General features: G+C 43.6%; 1 protein-coding gene and 1 long non-coding RNA gene across 3 annotated transcripts in view; one reads left to right on the forward strand and one right to left on the reverse strand.

Moving 5' to 3' along the window:
• Nucleotides 1-5538, reverse strand: part of LOC108285902 — a 24449-nt gene extending 18911 nt beyond the window's left edge. Inside the window, exon 1 of the long non-coding RNA XR_001817743.2 lies at nucleotides 5460-5538. This is a non-coding gene — a long non-coding RNA (uncharacterized LOC108285902). The remainder of the gene's footprint in view (nucleotides 1-5459) is intronic.
• Nucleotides 5539-5540: 2 nt separating this feature from the next.
• Nucleotides 5541-14687, forward strand: GNG10 (G protein subunit gamma 10). Of its 2 annotated transcripts, none has more exons than XM_017503391.2 (3): nucleotides 5541-5911; nucleotides 11319-11450; nucleotides 13726-14687. In XM_017503391.2, the coding sequence occupies exons 1-2, from the start codon at nucleotides 5621-5623 to the stop codon at nucleotides 11442-11444; spliced, it is 417 nt and encodes a 138-aa protein (XP_017358880.1). In that variant the 5' UTR covers nucleotides 5541-5620; the 3' UTR covers nucleotides 11445-11450; nucleotides 13726-14687. The 2 variants fall into 2 exon arrangements, with proteins under 2 accessions (XP_017358880.1, XP_037585479.1); XM_037729551.1 differs by lacking the exon at nucleotides 13726-14687 and adding an exon at nucleotides 12367-12387.
• Nucleotides 14688-16091: the final 1404 nt, after the last annotated feature.

Raw genomic sequence — 16091 nt, forward strand, 5'->3', positions numbered from 1 at the left:
AAAAAAAAAAAAAAAAAGAAAAAGAAAAAAAAAGAAGATAACAGGGTAAAGTGCCTGGCATATATTGAGTGGTCAGGAAATGTGAGTTCTTTTGCCTTCAGAGGGAACAGCAAAGAGTCCCTTTGTTAAAAAAAAAAAAAAAATCCATGGTAATCGATGTGACGATTACAAACCCATTGTTTATTCTTTTAATACATATTTGAATTTCTTCCCTTGTGCAAGGTACAGCACTATAGTGAAACAGTGATGCTCCTTAGGGTTGGAATTGTGTATTTTAAAAAGCAGCTGCCTGCCCTGTGCCACCAAGTGTGCAAGGTAGAGCAGCCGAGATGACGATTCAGGAAAGAAAGATAAACTTTCAGAGATGACAGAATGATCATCAACTTGCTAGTCTCGGCCTATGTTTAGTGAAGGGACATTTTCAATGTAGCAAACAGATATGCTTAGAATGGCTGCTCAAAAAGACATCTAATAGCCCTACATTCTGCCACCTCCCAAAGTCTCAAAAGTGCCTGTGAAAATCTCTCCAGAAAAGCCATTCTGAATCTACAAACCTGCTGGTGATTCTTTCAGATCCTGATTGATTATTTCTAGGTTCTTAAAATAATAGACAAAAGGAAGTAAAATAATTTTTATGGTACATGATACTGTGTCACATTAAATATAGTTGTTAATGTGTTTTCCTACTCTAAATCATTTTGCAAACTATAGATGGTATATATTATTGTCATTTTGATATAATGTTGACAGAAATATCTTCCCATTATGTCATTTTTATGGAAAAGAGTGACTCATAGCCTTTTTCCTAGAAGAATAACCCACTGTTAGTAGGAAGGTGATAAAATGCAAGTCAGAGGAGTGAAGAACTGTAAATCCTAACAGGGAAACAAATGAAACATTTGTCATTACAAGGATAGTGACATTTCTAGAAAGTTTCTTGGAGATGAGATTTACAAGTCTGTGCTTAACCAAGGAAAAAAATGTGTAACATAATTTTAAAAATATTATACTGGTGACCTATGCATGTCAGCTGTGGCGAGAAGGAAAGAAGGGTACCGTCTCTGTCCCTCACCTTTCAGAGCCCTGGAAATCACGGCACATGTGAGAAAGAAAGGCCTCTGGTCCTCTAGGTGAGCCACGAATTTTTTTTTTTTTTTTTTTTTTTTTTGATGGAGTCTTGCTCTGTTGCCCAGGCTGGAGTGCAGTGGCACAGTCTCAGCTCACTGCAATCTCCACCACCCGGGTTCAAGTGATTCTTGTGCCTCAGCCTCCCAAGTAGCTGGGACTACAGACAACTGCCACTATGCCTGGCTAATTTTCGTGTTTTGAGTACAGACGGGTTTTCACTATGTTGGCCAGACTGGTCTTTAACTCCTGAACTCAAGTAATCCACCCTCCTCGGCCTCCAAAAGTGCTGGGATTATAGGCGTGAGCCACCACGTCTGGCCTGAGTTCTCCTGAAAGCTAAAATGAAAGTTCTTTTCCCTGCTCCCACTTCCTGTGATACTAGGCAAGTCACTTCGCTTTCCTTAGTGGGTCTGTTTCTTCATCTCTAAAATTGTAGATGGGGCACACAATCTGAGGGTTCCCTTCAACTCTGAAATTCCATGATGCAAAAATAATGTATGAGAAGTCTTCTGGGGGAAGTCTAGAGCATCACACAGAGGTCAGCCTTCCTCAAGTACAAGTGGCACCCCCTAGACTTTTCCTGCTACCTAGTGGCTGACGTACGTGTGTCCCTGCATTGAGGGGAACTCCAGAACCTTCGTTTATTTTCTCTCTCTCTCTTTTTTTGAGATGGAGTCTCGCTTTGTCACACAGGCTGGAGTGCAGTTGCACAATCTCAGCTCACTACAACCTCCGCCCCCTGGGTTCAAGTGATTCTCCTGCCTCAGCCTCCTGAGTAGCTGGGATTACAGATGTGTGTCATCACTCCCAGTTAAGTTTCGTATTTTTAGTAGAGACGGGGTTTCGCCATGTTGGCCAGGCTGGTCTCGAACTTCCGACCTCAGGTGATCTGCCTGCCTTGGCCTCCCAAAGTGTTAGGATTACAGGCGTGAGCCACTGCGCCGGCCAAAGCCTTCATTTCTAATGATTTTGAGGTAATCTCATTACTCAGCTGTCGTTGCTGTGGAAACATCTCCCACAATAACATCTTGGCTGCTAAACGTTTTCAGCAGCCTAGAGGCATGTCGCAGTGCCATGGAAGACACTTAGTTACTCCCAAACCAAACCCCACATTATTTTCTACTCATCTCAAGCCAAGTCTTGTTTCCTTATTTCTGTTGTGGAGTTAGTTCTGGTCTACTCTCTGCTTCAGAACGCTTTGTCCTCTTTTCTTTGCATTTTGTAACTGCCATGAAGTACCACTGATTTAGTCTTCTAAATTTGTTCCCCCTCATTCCTACTCTAAGAGTCCTACCCAGGGCCTCATTCCAGCTACGCCTCCACCAACAGCTACCTTGTCTTCTCAACTTCAGTTCATTTTGCACATTCATCTCAGATTAAGACTCCCCAAATGTCTTACCCTGTGGCTATCCCACTGTTTATCACAAACGTGTGTGTGTGTGTGAGGTTTTCTATGACTTCTGACCCTAGCAAGTTTGTATCTACTATTATTCACTAGCGCCTCCTCTATTTTAAAATTTATTCACTCTACATGTAAGCATTGCCTCCAGCTCTCCTCCATACTGCAATGTTCTTCCTTTTCTTCTGAGCCATCTGCAAGACACATCTCCAAGGTCCAGCTCTCACAATCTGTGATGAGCCTTTCCTAATCCAGTATGTATATCTTTGTACAGAGTTCTTTGCTGTATCTTTAAAATATCTAAATAAATATGAAATCATTCTATTTTGTCTTATTCATCAATCTAAGAATTGATAGTTGAATGTTCCCAACATGTACTTTCATCTCTTTGCTAAAATATATATTAAGTTCTTTGTGGTGAGGAAACTGGCCACTAGAGAGGGCTTTCAAATGTGCAAATCTCTTGTCATGAGCTAAGAAAAACTCTTTAATATCCCCCCAAGCCATGGGCACATAGCTCACAGAATGAATAGAGGAAATGTTCAGCCTCAATAGTTAAGACATTAGAAGACTTAAGATACCATTCTTCATCTATTAAAGAACCACAATAGGAGCTGTGAGGGTACACAGAAATAGGCAGTCTCAGCCCTCCAGAAGGAAAATCAGTTGCTACCACCTTCTGGAGGATATAGTAGGAAAAAGCTTTAAAAAGTTAATATGCTTTGACCCATGAATTCCACTTCCAGGGATGCATCCTAAGGAAATACAACACACATATAAACACTGTTGAAGGTGTTCATCAAGGTGTTAAAGAATAGGATAGTAGGTGATATGGTTTGGCTTTGTGTCGCCACCCAAATCTCATCTCAAACTGTAATTCCCAAGTGTCAAGGGAGGTGATTGGATCATAAGGGTGGTTTCCCCCATGCTTCTCATGGTTCTCATGACAGTGAGGGAGTTCTCACAAGATCTGATGGTTTTATAAGTGGTGGTTTCCCCTTCTCTCTCTCTCTCTCTCTCACTCTCTCTTTCTCTAACCTGCCACCATATAAGAGGGCTTGCTTCCCCTTCTGTCATGATTGTAAGTTTCCTGAGGCCTCCCCAGCCATGTGGAACTGTGAGTCAATTAAACCTCTTTTCTTTATAAATTACCCAGTCTTGGGTATTTCTTTATAGCAGTGTGAAAGCTAATACAGTAGGTAAATAACTTGTGATCCACTTGTACAATGCAATACCATGTGGTCATTAAAATTAATAGTTGTATGCCTTGTTTTTTTTAATTGGCCCATGCCCCTTTCTTGTATCGGCATCCTAATTCTCCTCTGGGGATCCATTCTTCCCCCATGCCCCAACCAGTCCATGTTGTTTGAATGGGCGTTTTAGTTTGGGTTCCCTAGAGAAACAGATCCTGAGATGGAAATTTTCATGCAGAAAGTTCATGGGGAATATCCTTGAAACCAATACTTGTCGGGGAGTCCAGGAAGTGGGGATTGGGCAGAGGGAGGAGTTGACCTGTGATGAACCGCCATGAAGGCCTCAGATTATTCTAGCAAGAGCTCTGGAGCTAGAATAATCCTTCAATGTTGTCCCAACTTAAGGCAAAAGGTTGGGGTTCAGCCCTTATATAAACACTCCACATCAGTCACTGGATGAGGGCTGACACTGGGAGGGGTATGACCTTGGTATGGGTGGCTCTCTGGATAAGGTCAGTTCACAGAGAGGACTCAGCTGCGAGGCATCAGTGCCCCCACTCCCAGCAGTTGAGGGTATGAGTGTCTCAGTCTTGAAAGGGGGATTTGGGTGGTGCCTCTCAGCACCCACTATATGTGGAGCTGATCTAGCCCCACCCTCTGCTGTTGGCCCAGGCACAGCTAATCTGAGCATTTCAATGCCACACATCCTTGCCTTCAAATAGTAATTAGGCCAGGGGCGGGCTCATGACTCAATACCAGCCAATGAGGTTCATTATGGGGATTTCGGCTGGAACAATTAGAAAGAAAAGAGATACTTTTGTTCCTGGATTTGCTAGATGGGGACAGTGAAAGTGTGGCGCCTTCCTTCATACCACTAGAGAGTCATTTACCACCAAGGAAAATGAGGCCAATCTCAGAAAAAGCAGAGTCAAAAGATGGAGGATGCGAGCCCTAAAATTATTACTTGGGTATTTGAATTCACTAGTTTAAAGTCCTTGGACTTTTCAGTCACACAAGCCAATATATTACCTTTTGCATTGTTCAGTTTAAATGAGTTCTGACAAATACAATGGTGTGCAAGAATTCTTAATGACATATTCATGACACATGGAAAAAAGCAACACAAAAAATTTACATATAGTAATGATCCCAGTTTTGTAAAACATTTATTTAAAAAATGCAGCAGGCCTATAATGTCAGCACTTTAGGAGGCTGAGGCAGGAGTATCACCTGAGCCTAGGAGTTCAACACCAGCCTGGCCAACATGGTGAAACCCCGTCTCTACTAAAAATACAAAAATTAGCAGGGCATGGTGCTGCATATCTGTAGTCCCAGCTACTCAGGATGCTGAGGCAGGAGGATCACCTGGGCCCAGAAGGTGGAAGCTGCAGGGAGCCGTGATCATGCCACTGCACTCCATCCCGGGTGACTGAGAAAGACCCTCAAAAAAAAAGAAGAAAAAAGCAGCAGAATAGAAACAATGGTGATAGTTAAATGGTGAGATGAGAGTGAGAGACGCTGAATGTAATTTTGTACTGTATGTATCCCAGATGTCAGGGTCTGGGATTTTACCCAATTTACCATACTCACTCCACCCAATCAACTGGTAGGATCTCCGTGAAACAGTAACAGGCTCACTTAGACATCGATTGCTGCCCCATGAAAATCCTATGAACCGTCCTTGGTTCCCCGAGGATACTGTCTGGCAAGGCCCCTTATTTCTCCAACTCCTGTCATACCTTGGCTCCAGTTCTGACTTCTAAGGGGTGCGTGTTTCCTGCCGCCCACGCCATCCTCGTGTCCCACGCCTTCGCTATTCCTGCTCATGCTAGGGGCGCCAGCTTCGCTGGAAGACGCCCCGCTTTGCTGGTCCCCGACTCGGTTCTAGGTCCGGTTGCAGATGCCACCCAGGTTTCGAGCGCTGAGGAGCAGAGAGCAAGGCCTCTGCTCGGGCCCCGCTGTCTCTGGCCTGCGGCTCCGCGCCGGGTGTGCTGGGGCGACTGGGCGGGCACAGAGGCTTCCCCGCCCCGGGGCGGTGCCCTCGCTCGAGGCTGGTGGCTCCTCCCCTCCCGGCCGGGCCCAGCAGCCCTCGGAGCTCAGCGCCGCCGCCATGTCCTCCGGTGCCAGCGCGAACGCCCTGCAGCGCCTTGTGGAGCAGCTCAAGCTGGAGGCAGCGGTGGAGAGGATCAAGGTGCGGGATCCGGGGACCCACACTCCGGTGCCTCCGCCCGCGGGGTGGTGAGAGGAGGAGGCCGGGGGCCCGGGCCGGGCGCCAGCTGGGGGACGCGGCGGCAGCGGCGAGGCCTCGGCGGGGTCTGGGGGCGGCGGGGGTGGCGGGGAGGGGGTGCGCAGGGCGAGCCGGGGCCGGGCCCTACGGGAGAAGTCCGCGCCTGGGGAGGCCGCGCGGTCGTGGTCCGGGCCGGGTCCCCTGGGGCGCGCCCACGCCCACTCCAGAAGGCGGCCGCGGTCAGATCCTCGGAGGGCGCCCGGGCGGCCGGCGATTCGCGGGCCGGGAGGAGGGACCCAGGGCTGGGAAGGCCACCGCAGGGCCACGACTTAGTGATGGATTGGCAGGATGAGAGCGAGAGGGAGGAGAGCCAGGATGCTAAGGTTTCTGTCGTCGTGACGGGGTGGACGGCCCTGCCACCCGCCAAGGTAGAGAGGAGAGGGAGCGGGTTCGGGGACAGGATGAGTTCGGCTGCGGACCTGGGGACTCCGGGGAACCACCGGGAGGGATTTGTCCTCATGGCCTGAAACAGCACGCAGGGCTGAAAGAGATCATTCAAGTGCAGGGAGGCGAAAAAGCCTCTTTTATGAAGAGCAGAGCCCAGAGCCTGGGACCCAGGGACCAGCCACACCGATGGCGGAGAGAAGAGGAAGTAAGAGACAGCAAGGTTTCTGAGCAAGGAAGGGGGAATTTCCAAAAACTGGGGCTCAGTCAACATGTCCAGCGTTAGTTAGTGGGCCAAAAGGCGTCTGTTGCAGAGCTGTGGTTAGCAACCAGTGCAGCATAATTTGCAGAAGGTCTGTAGGAAGGAATACACCCGGGGTAGTCCCTGTGCCTCAGCGGCGCCTTTGCTGTGTGGCTGGCACTGCTACAGGGAATAGGGTGGTTCTGGATGGGAAGGTAAACAGCAAATTAACAGATACATAGCATCGCTTCACATACTAAGTGGAGTGAAGATTATAAACAGGGTAAGGGAGAGAGGGCGTAGAACGTAGAGGTTTGGTGGCTTATGTGTTAGTAAAAGCAGAATCTGGACTGTCACAGGGCAGGCGGACTTTTTTCTTCTTCTTTTTAAAGAGATCTAGTTTTAAAGAGGAAATAACGTGTTTTTTTAACTTAAGAAATGAAAAGCCATGTTTTGGGGTTGAGAGGAAGGAACAAATTATATTTTTAGGTTCCAGTGAAGAAACAAATGGAAGCCAATTGCTGGTAGAGGAGACAGGGCTACGGGAGGCGGGGGATTGGTGGTGCAGCTTCTGAGACAGGAATAAAGAAGGTAAAGATGCGTGTAAAGATACAGTATGTTTTTGGATATGGGCTTAAAGACTTGTGACAATTTTCTTTGTGAAATAGGAGGCCACGTTTTCTTCTAAGGCAGAGGAAATGGGACTAAGGGAGTGGCCCTAAGCAGGCAGGTAGATGCGCTGTGACTCTGAAGACCAAGCTGCTGTGAGAAGGGAGACTGCTGGTCATATTTGCTGGTCACATTTCTCAAAAGAGACTCCAGCAACCTTTGGCCATCCTGGAATGTGAGTGCCGAAGGTGAATGGTAGTTGATGGAGGAGTGAGTTAGCAGGAGAGGTATATCAGAAAGGTGGAGATGGGGCGGGAGGGCAAGGGTGTCAAGGTCTGGCCAGAAAGGGGCTGAGCCTAGGTGGATAGAGAAGGAACGGAGCCAGCCTCCTGGTGATGAGTGAAACAGAGGGGGAGGGGGTGACACCTGGAGATCCTGGTGAGGTCAGAGTAGAATAAAGGAAGAATAAAGGAGGCAGCACCCTGGATGGGAAGGAGAGATTGTGATCAGAGAGTAGGAGACTGGGGTGTAAAATTTCAGAAGTGGAGCAGTTACAGGTGTTGTAACTGTATCTGTTGGCATTGAGGAGAAGGCTGTTTGAGGAGAGGAAGTCAGGGAACTGAAACCAGGGTTGTTGGAAATTCACAAAGACAATGTGGGGACCTGAGGTGGAAAGTAAAACTCTGAGCCAGTCAAATGCCTGCCTACCTGCTAAGTAGCTAGGAAAAAAAAATATATGTATATATATATATTTAAAATATATATATATAATGCAATATATATTATATAATATATATAATATATATTATATATTATATTATGTATAATATATATAATATATATTATATATTATATTATGTATAATATATATTATAATGTATATATATTATATATATATATATATATATTGCCACCATGCCTGGCTAACTTTTTTTTTGTATTTTTAGTAGAGATGGGGTTTCGTCATGTTGGCCAGGCTGGTCTCGAACTCCTGACCTCAGGTGATCCTCCTGCCTTGGCCTCCCAAAGTGCTGGGATTACAGGTGTGAGCCATGGCACCCAGCCGGAAAGATATTCTTATCTACATTTGAAAAATGATGATAAAACTGACAGCCATATAATTCAGGTGAATTGCCCAAGCTCACAGTAAGCTTATTAACTAATAGGATAATAAGCTTATTTAAGAGGTGCAGTCATGGAAGTGTGATCTGGGATACTTGGCAGGGGTTCTCTCAGGCAATACCTTATAGAGTCACAGCATTAGAGGGTCTGATCTATCTCGTTTCAGGACTCAGTGTTGGATGTGCTTAGCATACCCAGAGGTATCTTCTCTTTGACAGACTTGCTATCTGAAAAATAAACCAGGACACCAATTTTCTAGCATATAATAGAGGACATCCCTTCCCAGCTATTGAAATGCTTGGTATCCTTCCAAGGACTCCTCCTTTAGAGAAGCCTCCCAGAAGTTGCTGGGTAAACATGGACTCAAACCAAGGAAAGTCGGGTAACCTGGGTGGAGGTTCTCCCACCTCCACAGGCAGGGGATAGCTTGCAAGTGTTTGGGCTGCTATTCTCCTAGCCCAGAGCCTCTCTCCCTTGCTAGTGTTAGAGAGATGCTGACCATGTTTACTTTTATTTTCTCTGCATATCCCCTTACCTTAACTTTTTCCTGTTTTTTTTTTTTGTTGTTGTTGTTTGTTTTTCTGAGATGGAGTCTTACTCTGTCACCCAGGCTGGAGTGCAGTGGCATAATCTTGGCTCACTACAACCTCTGCCTCCCAGGTTCAAGCAATTCTCCTGCCTCAGCCTCCTGAGTAGCTGGGACTACAGGTGCATGCCACCATGCCCAGCTAATTTTTGTATTTTTAGTAGAAATAGGTTTTTCTATGTTTGCCAGGATGGTCTCTAACTCCTGACCTCAGCTAATCCATCTGCCTTGGCTTCCCAAAGGGCTGGGATTACAGGCATGAGCCACTGTGCCTGGCCAACCATGTTCTTTAGACTAGAGTTCAGTTAGTCTCATTTCTCCAAGGGTCCTGGAAGATAGTGTCCTTCTACCTACCATGTGTGAGTTTACCTGTTGCCCCAATGCAAAGACAGCAAGCCTGAACATAATTGATTCTCAATTTCTTTTGAATTAGTAACTGTTATATATAACAATTCCAATTATTATTATTTTTTCCTACACCTTCCCTAATTCCAATTATTATTAACATGAAAATGTGAGAGCTTCTATTGAGAGAAAAGTAAACTTCAGCATTAGTCTGGCAATATTATATTTTGTGTTTATATAGTACGGAGTAAACTGTCATTACATTAATGCAACCAAAATTCCTAGAGCTGTCCAGAAACTTGGCAGCAATTGTAACATAAACAGTTCATTTTCTAGTTATTTGGAGGCTTGAAAAATTAACACAAACTAGTAGTAATACCTGAACACCAATTGGAACCATTTTTATACAATATGAGTGAATTTTATTCAAAACACCTTTTTTTTTTTTTTTTGAGACTGAGTCTTGCTCTGTCACCCATGCTGGAGTGCAGTGGCACGATGTCAGCTCACTATACCCTCTGCCTCCTGGGTTCGAGCGATTCTCCTGCCTCAGCCTCCTGAGAAGCTGGGATTACAGGCATGTACCACCACACCCGGCTAAAAACACCTTTTAATGCACACACACACAAAGTACAATGAGAAAAGCCTCCAAGTAGAAATAGGCATCAAATGCAAGATAAGAATAGGCGAAATAATATTGTATCAGTTAGTTTTTGCTGCCTAACAAATCACCCCAAAATGTAATGGCTTAAAACATTTATACAGGCTGAGCGTGGTGGCCCACACCTGTAATCCAAGCACTTTGGAGGCCAAGGTGGGTGAATCACCTCAGGTCAGGAGTTCAAGACCAGCCTGACCAACATGGTGAAACCCCAAAAGATAAAAAATAAAAAATAAAAAACCATTTATACTCAGTTCTTAGATGGACAGTTTGAACTAGGTTGAACTGTACAGTTCTGCTGATCTTCTGGGCTCTCCCATGCATCTGCAATCAGATAGGGTGTTGGCTGGTATCTGGGTGTTTAAGAATGGCCTCACTCATATGTCTGCAGGTTGATAGACAGGTGGCTAGTTCTGGCTTACCAGTTCTCCACCACAAGACCTCCAGGAGGCTAGCTGAGCCTCATTCAGATGGTTGTCTTACAGGTCCACCTGCACCAAGAGAGGTAGGTGCAGAGATTCTTGAGGACTAGCTTAGAATTTGCCCTTTATTTCTGCAATATTCTCCTGGTCAAAGTCAGCCCAGATACAAGGGGTGGGTCAGTAGACTCTACCTCTTGGTGGGAGGAGCTGGAAACTATTGTGATCATACTTGCAGTCTACCACAAATGTATTGACATATGTCTGGGCTATTTTAAGGGCTTTACATATGTGAACTCAATTGTTACAGCAACCCAGTGTGGTGGGTTTCTATTTCTAAATATTTCATAGATGACAAAACAGCTACTGAGATGTTGAGTAACTTGCCGAAGGTTATATAGGTAGTGACAGCTGAATTTGAGTCCAGGCATTCCAGTTCCAGAGGCTATATTCCTAAACAGTAAGCTACACTGCCTCAAAAGCAGGGTGGAAGAACTTTATCACTTGTTTGGAGCAGACTGAATGAGGCTTCAGACATGTAAACATTACGACAATTCGCTCATTTGGCAAACTTGGATATATCAATGCATGCTTTATATAAGTGAAAATTTGTCAAGGGAATGCTAGAATGAGCTATTTCTTTACCCATTCAGTCTCAAAACTACATTTCTAAATGAATCAAAGATACAGCTTTTTCTTGGCTTTGTTGAATAAGCAACTAAACCCAAAAATATCTAAATTTAAGTTCATAGAAATTGTAACCTTTCCTTTGTGTAGTTCAAGTATTAGAACTTTCAGCAGAAAGAGACTTTTGGAGGTCACAAAAAGTTGATATTTACCAGGTTGGATGATCATTTTCAGAACATCCTTGGCTGCCAGATGGCTCAGCTATGAGCAGCATGCCATGATGCTGTCCATGCCATGATGCTGTCCCTTTGTTTCAGGTCTCTCAGGCAGCTGCAGAGCTTCAGCAGTACTGTATGCAGAACGCCTGCAAGGATGCCCTGCTGGTGGGTGTTCCAGCTGGAAGTAACCCCTTCCGTGAGCCCAGATCCTGTGCTTTACTCTGAAGACTCGTGAGTAATGATACACCATGATGTCTTGGGGCCATAGCATGATCACAGGGCTTCCCAAAAGATTTGAGCAACTGAGTTTTGAATGTCTACTATTCTTAGGGGAATTAAAATAAAAGCCAGCAAAATGCACAACTTTCCCTGAAGGGTGATTCTTGTGAATAGTTACGTTGCCTGTAGAATACATCCATTTAGGAGAGTCTGAAGTTTCTTTGGCACTAACTCATGAGATGCCAATATCCTTCTGTACTTGAGCTCTTTAATTGAGTTGGCTGGTAGTAAATTCCTTTTTTTTTTTGGAGACGGAGTGTCTTGCTCTGTCACCCAGACTGGAGTGCAGTGGCGTGATTGGCTCACTGCAACCTCCACCTCCCAGGTTCAAGCAATTTTCCTGTCTCAGCCTCCCCGGTAGCTGGGACTACAGGTGCATGCCACCACGCCTGGCTGATTTTTGTATTTTTAGTAGAGATGGGGTTTCACCACATTAGTCAGACTGGTCTCGAACTCCTGACCTCAGATTATCTACCTGCCTTGGCCTCCCAAAGTGCTGGGATTACTAGCATGAGCCACTGCACCCGGCCAGTAATTTCTTGACCTTAAGCCCACCCTCTGCTCTTCCAGCATCCCAGGGTTGTGATTTGCTGCTTGGTCCTATCAACTGACCTTGGGACTAAGGACTTCCCAGAGTGGGAGGTGTGTGCCTACCACCCACTGTGATTTCTTTCCTAATGGTTTTCAGAACATATCTCTGTGTTTTAATGGAAGAAGAAATGTAGCTATTGGGAAAAAGTGTGAGAGGGGTTAAAAGAGCTTTAAAAATTGATAAAGGAAAACACCTCTCTGGTGGCATTTTAGAAATTTCATTGGTTCGAATGCTTTGTATTGAAGTCAATTTCACAATTTCTTCCCCTGCCCCCAAGACGGAGTCTTGCCCCATCACCCAGGCTGGAGTGCAGTGGCATGATCTCGGCTCACTGCAACCTCTGCTTCCCAGGTTCAAGCAATTCTCCTGCCTCAGCCTCCCTAGTAGCTAAGGTGTGCACCTCCATACCCATCTAATTGTTTTGTATTTTTATTAGAGATGGGGTTTCACCATATTAGCCAGGCTGGTCTCAAACTAGCTAGTCTCAAACTCCTGACCGCCTGATCTGCCTGCCTCAGTCTCCCAAAGTGCTGGGATTACAGATGTGACACAATATTTTTTTTAAGAGGACAAGGGCATGAATTATTAGAGTCTTTTGGGACCAACATATTTCAAATGATGTGTTCTAAGGGGTGTTTATACAGTAAGTAAGTATCTGAGGTCCTTCTTCACTAGTAGCAAAAGGAGATTGTTCACATTTAAGGGAAGGAAGTAATCTATCAAATCCTATTGTACTTTTTAATGGAAAATATTCATATTTATGGTGTTAATAGTTTTATGTTGGCATAGTATTTTTCATTTTACAAAACTCCCTCGTTTCTTCCCTCCTTCCCTCCCTCCCTCCTTCCCTTTCTTCTTTTCTTTCTTTCTTTCGACAGAGTCTCCCTCTGTCACCCAAGCTAGAGTGCAGTGGCACGATCTTGGCTCACTGCAACCTCCGCCTCCCGAGTTCAAGCAATTCTCCTGCCTCAGCCTCCTGAGTAGCTGGGACTGCAGGTGCGTGCCACCATGACTGGCTAATTTGTATTTTTAGCAGAGATAAGATTTCACCATGTTGCTCAGGCCGGTCTTAAACCCCTGACCTCAGGTGATCTGCCTGCCTTGGCCTCCCAAAGTGCTGGGATTACAGGCATGAGCCACTGTGACTGGCCTTACATACAAAGCACTTTCATGGGTGCTGCTCATTCAGTGGTGTGATTTAGATGTTTTTTGTATTCAACTGTTACTTTATTTTTTTTTTTTTTTGAGACAGAGGTTTGCACTTGTTGCCCAGGTTATAGTGCAATGGTGCAATCTCAGCTCACCACCACCTCCACCTCCTGGGTTCAAGCGATTCTCCTGCCTCAGCCTCCCGAGTAGCTGGGATTATAGGTGCCCGCCATCATGCCTGGCTAATTTTTTTGTATTTTTAGTAGAGACGGGGCTTCTCTATGTTGGTCAGACTGGTTTGAACTCTCAACCTCAGGTGAGCCACCAGCCTTGGCCCCCCAAAGTGCTGGGATTACAGGTGTGAACCACTGCACCTGGCTCACCTGTTACTTTCTATTTTGTGAATGCTAAAGTACCCTATAAAATGATGATGAGTTAATTTTCTAAATAAATCTTACTAAAGTAAAAACCAAACTCTTTTTCCAGTAGGAGAGAAGTTCACTGAGGAGTGCCTTCAAGCACAAAGTGATGAATGACTGCCTTCAAGTCTCAAGAAAACACTTTTCCCTAGCCAAGTGACTTTAAGAGATATTTCAGCCCTTTCCTGGGGTCCGGTCCTATAGCCGAAATCACAGAAATTCATGAGTTTCTACTCAAGTAAGGAAACTGGGTGAAAGAATAGAGTTTTAAATAGTGATAACCTGGTTTTCTGTCGAAATACTTTTATGCATAAGACAAAAACCTTACCACCAAATATACCAAAACGCACCTCTTTCATAAGTGAGTTGCTAATCTTTCCATACCTGGAATATCATGTATGTTTTATTTACTGGATGTTTACATTTTAGGAAGGAAAATATTATTTAAAAAGTTGAATACTTGTAATTTGTTCCTGGTAGATTTTTATACCATAAAAAAATTGTTCTCATGAATTTACAATTCCTAAATGAAGACAAAGTATAAATTGCTGGAGGGGGAAGAATGGGTTTTACTAATCGACTGATGTCTTGATTTTTCTAAATGGGAAGATTGTTTTATTTTTAACACTAAATATGGCAGCAGTTTCTTAGCAGATTTGTTTGGAAAAGTTAATGTTGTGATGTGCATTAGGCTGCCCCATGGTGTATATAAATGAAGCCGATTTGATCTTTGTATTCTCAAGTTCCTCTGCTTTGTAGTTGTAGCTGTACTTAAAGAAATACAGGATTTCATATATTTTAAAATGTTTAAAGTGTGACCCACAGAACATTGTAAATGGTTAAAAACTAACATGAAAATATTACAACCTAAAAGAATTCTTAATGTCACAAGTGTTTTACTTTGATGATGTGCCTTTAATTTGGGACACTTTTTTTTTTTTTTTAGAAGGATGTGTTATTTGTGTTTGTAACAGTCTTTGAAGAGCTTGGAAATAAAATTTCTGCTTAATTAATCATTTTTCTATGACAGCAATATTTTGTGTCTGATTTTTGTATTAAGGATTCATGGATTTCTGTTTGCCTGTGAGGCTGAGTGCTGGAAATGAGAGAGTAAAATTTTTGTTTTTAAGTCATTGTAGAATTTTGTAAATGTCCTGAAAAATAGATAACTGTATAACATGAAGAAATGTCTCTATTAATGGCAACATTTGTTCTCTGAAAATAGCTTTATATAAACTCATAAATAAACAAAAATATTGGTAAGTATAAGTAGTATTACAATAGAGAAAATAGAAGTCATTAGATGGGAACTCCCTGAACTTTTAGCTACTAAACTTCTAGATCTAGTGATCGGAATCCCTTCTATTCAATCATAATTCAATCATATACCTTGTTAGGGTGTGATATGCTACAACGCTTTGGGAGAGGCATTTGGCAAAATCTCTGTAAATCCTAATCAGAAGGAAACAAGATTGAGGAGGTTGAGGTCAGATTAATCATCATGGCTTCAACTTAACTGTCATAGGTCAGGTGCAGTGGCTCACACCTGTAATCCCAGCACTTTGGGAGTCTGAAGCAGGTGGATCATGGGGTCAGGAAGTCAAGACCATCCTAGCCAACATGGTGAAACCCCCGTCTCTACTAAAAATACAAAAATCAGCTGGGCATGGTGGCTGGTGCCTGTAATCCCAGCTACTCAGGAGGCTGAGGCAGGAGAATTGCTTGAACCTGGGAGGCGGAGGTTGCAGTGAGCCGAGGTCCCGCCGCTGCACTCCAGCCTGGGCAACAGAGCAAGACTCCATCTCAAAACAAAACAAAACAAACTAAAACAAAACAAAAAACTGTCATTAAGGTTTAAAGAGGCATGGTACAAGGAAGCAAAAATAAATACATAAATTAAGCATGAGGATTATGTCTAAACAAGAACATTGGATGTAGTTACTGGCACATGGAACTAACTGGAAACAAATAGATCAGAACCCATCATGTTTTTGAGGGGATTTGAGAAAATGGCCCTGTAACTTACATTTAAGTTAAGTTTATTTTAAGTCGAATAAACTTAACTTTAGGCCCTTAAATTTACATTTCAGGAAGCAAGTGGAGAAAGTAAATAGGACATTAAAGAAAAACTAATGTGTTCTGAATAAAATGTAGAGTTTAGTTAATAATGTATCAACATTGGTTCATTAGTTGTGACTGCTGTACCACAGTAATAGTAATGTAAGAGATTAGTAATAGGAGAAATTTGGTGTTTTATATTTGGGAACTCTACTATTTTTGTAACTTTTCTGTTAATCTATTCTAAAATTGAAAGCTTATTTAGATTTTAAAAAGTAAATGTAATGGTCTTAGTGATTTGAATGGGATGTTATCATGCTTTAATTAAAGGAATTTTGCTGATGCCAATATTTCAAATTGTTTATTTAGTGCTTC

Source organism: Cebus imitator, unplaced genomic scaffold (assembly GCF_001604975.1).
Source record: "Cebus imitator isolate Cc_AM_T3 unplaced genomic scaffold, Cebus_imitator-1.0 Scaffold310, whole genome shotgun sequence".
In the NCBI taxonomy this organism is placed as follows: domain Eukaryota; kingdom Metazoa; phylum Chordata; class Mammalia; order Primates; family Cebidae; genus Cebus; species Cebus imitator.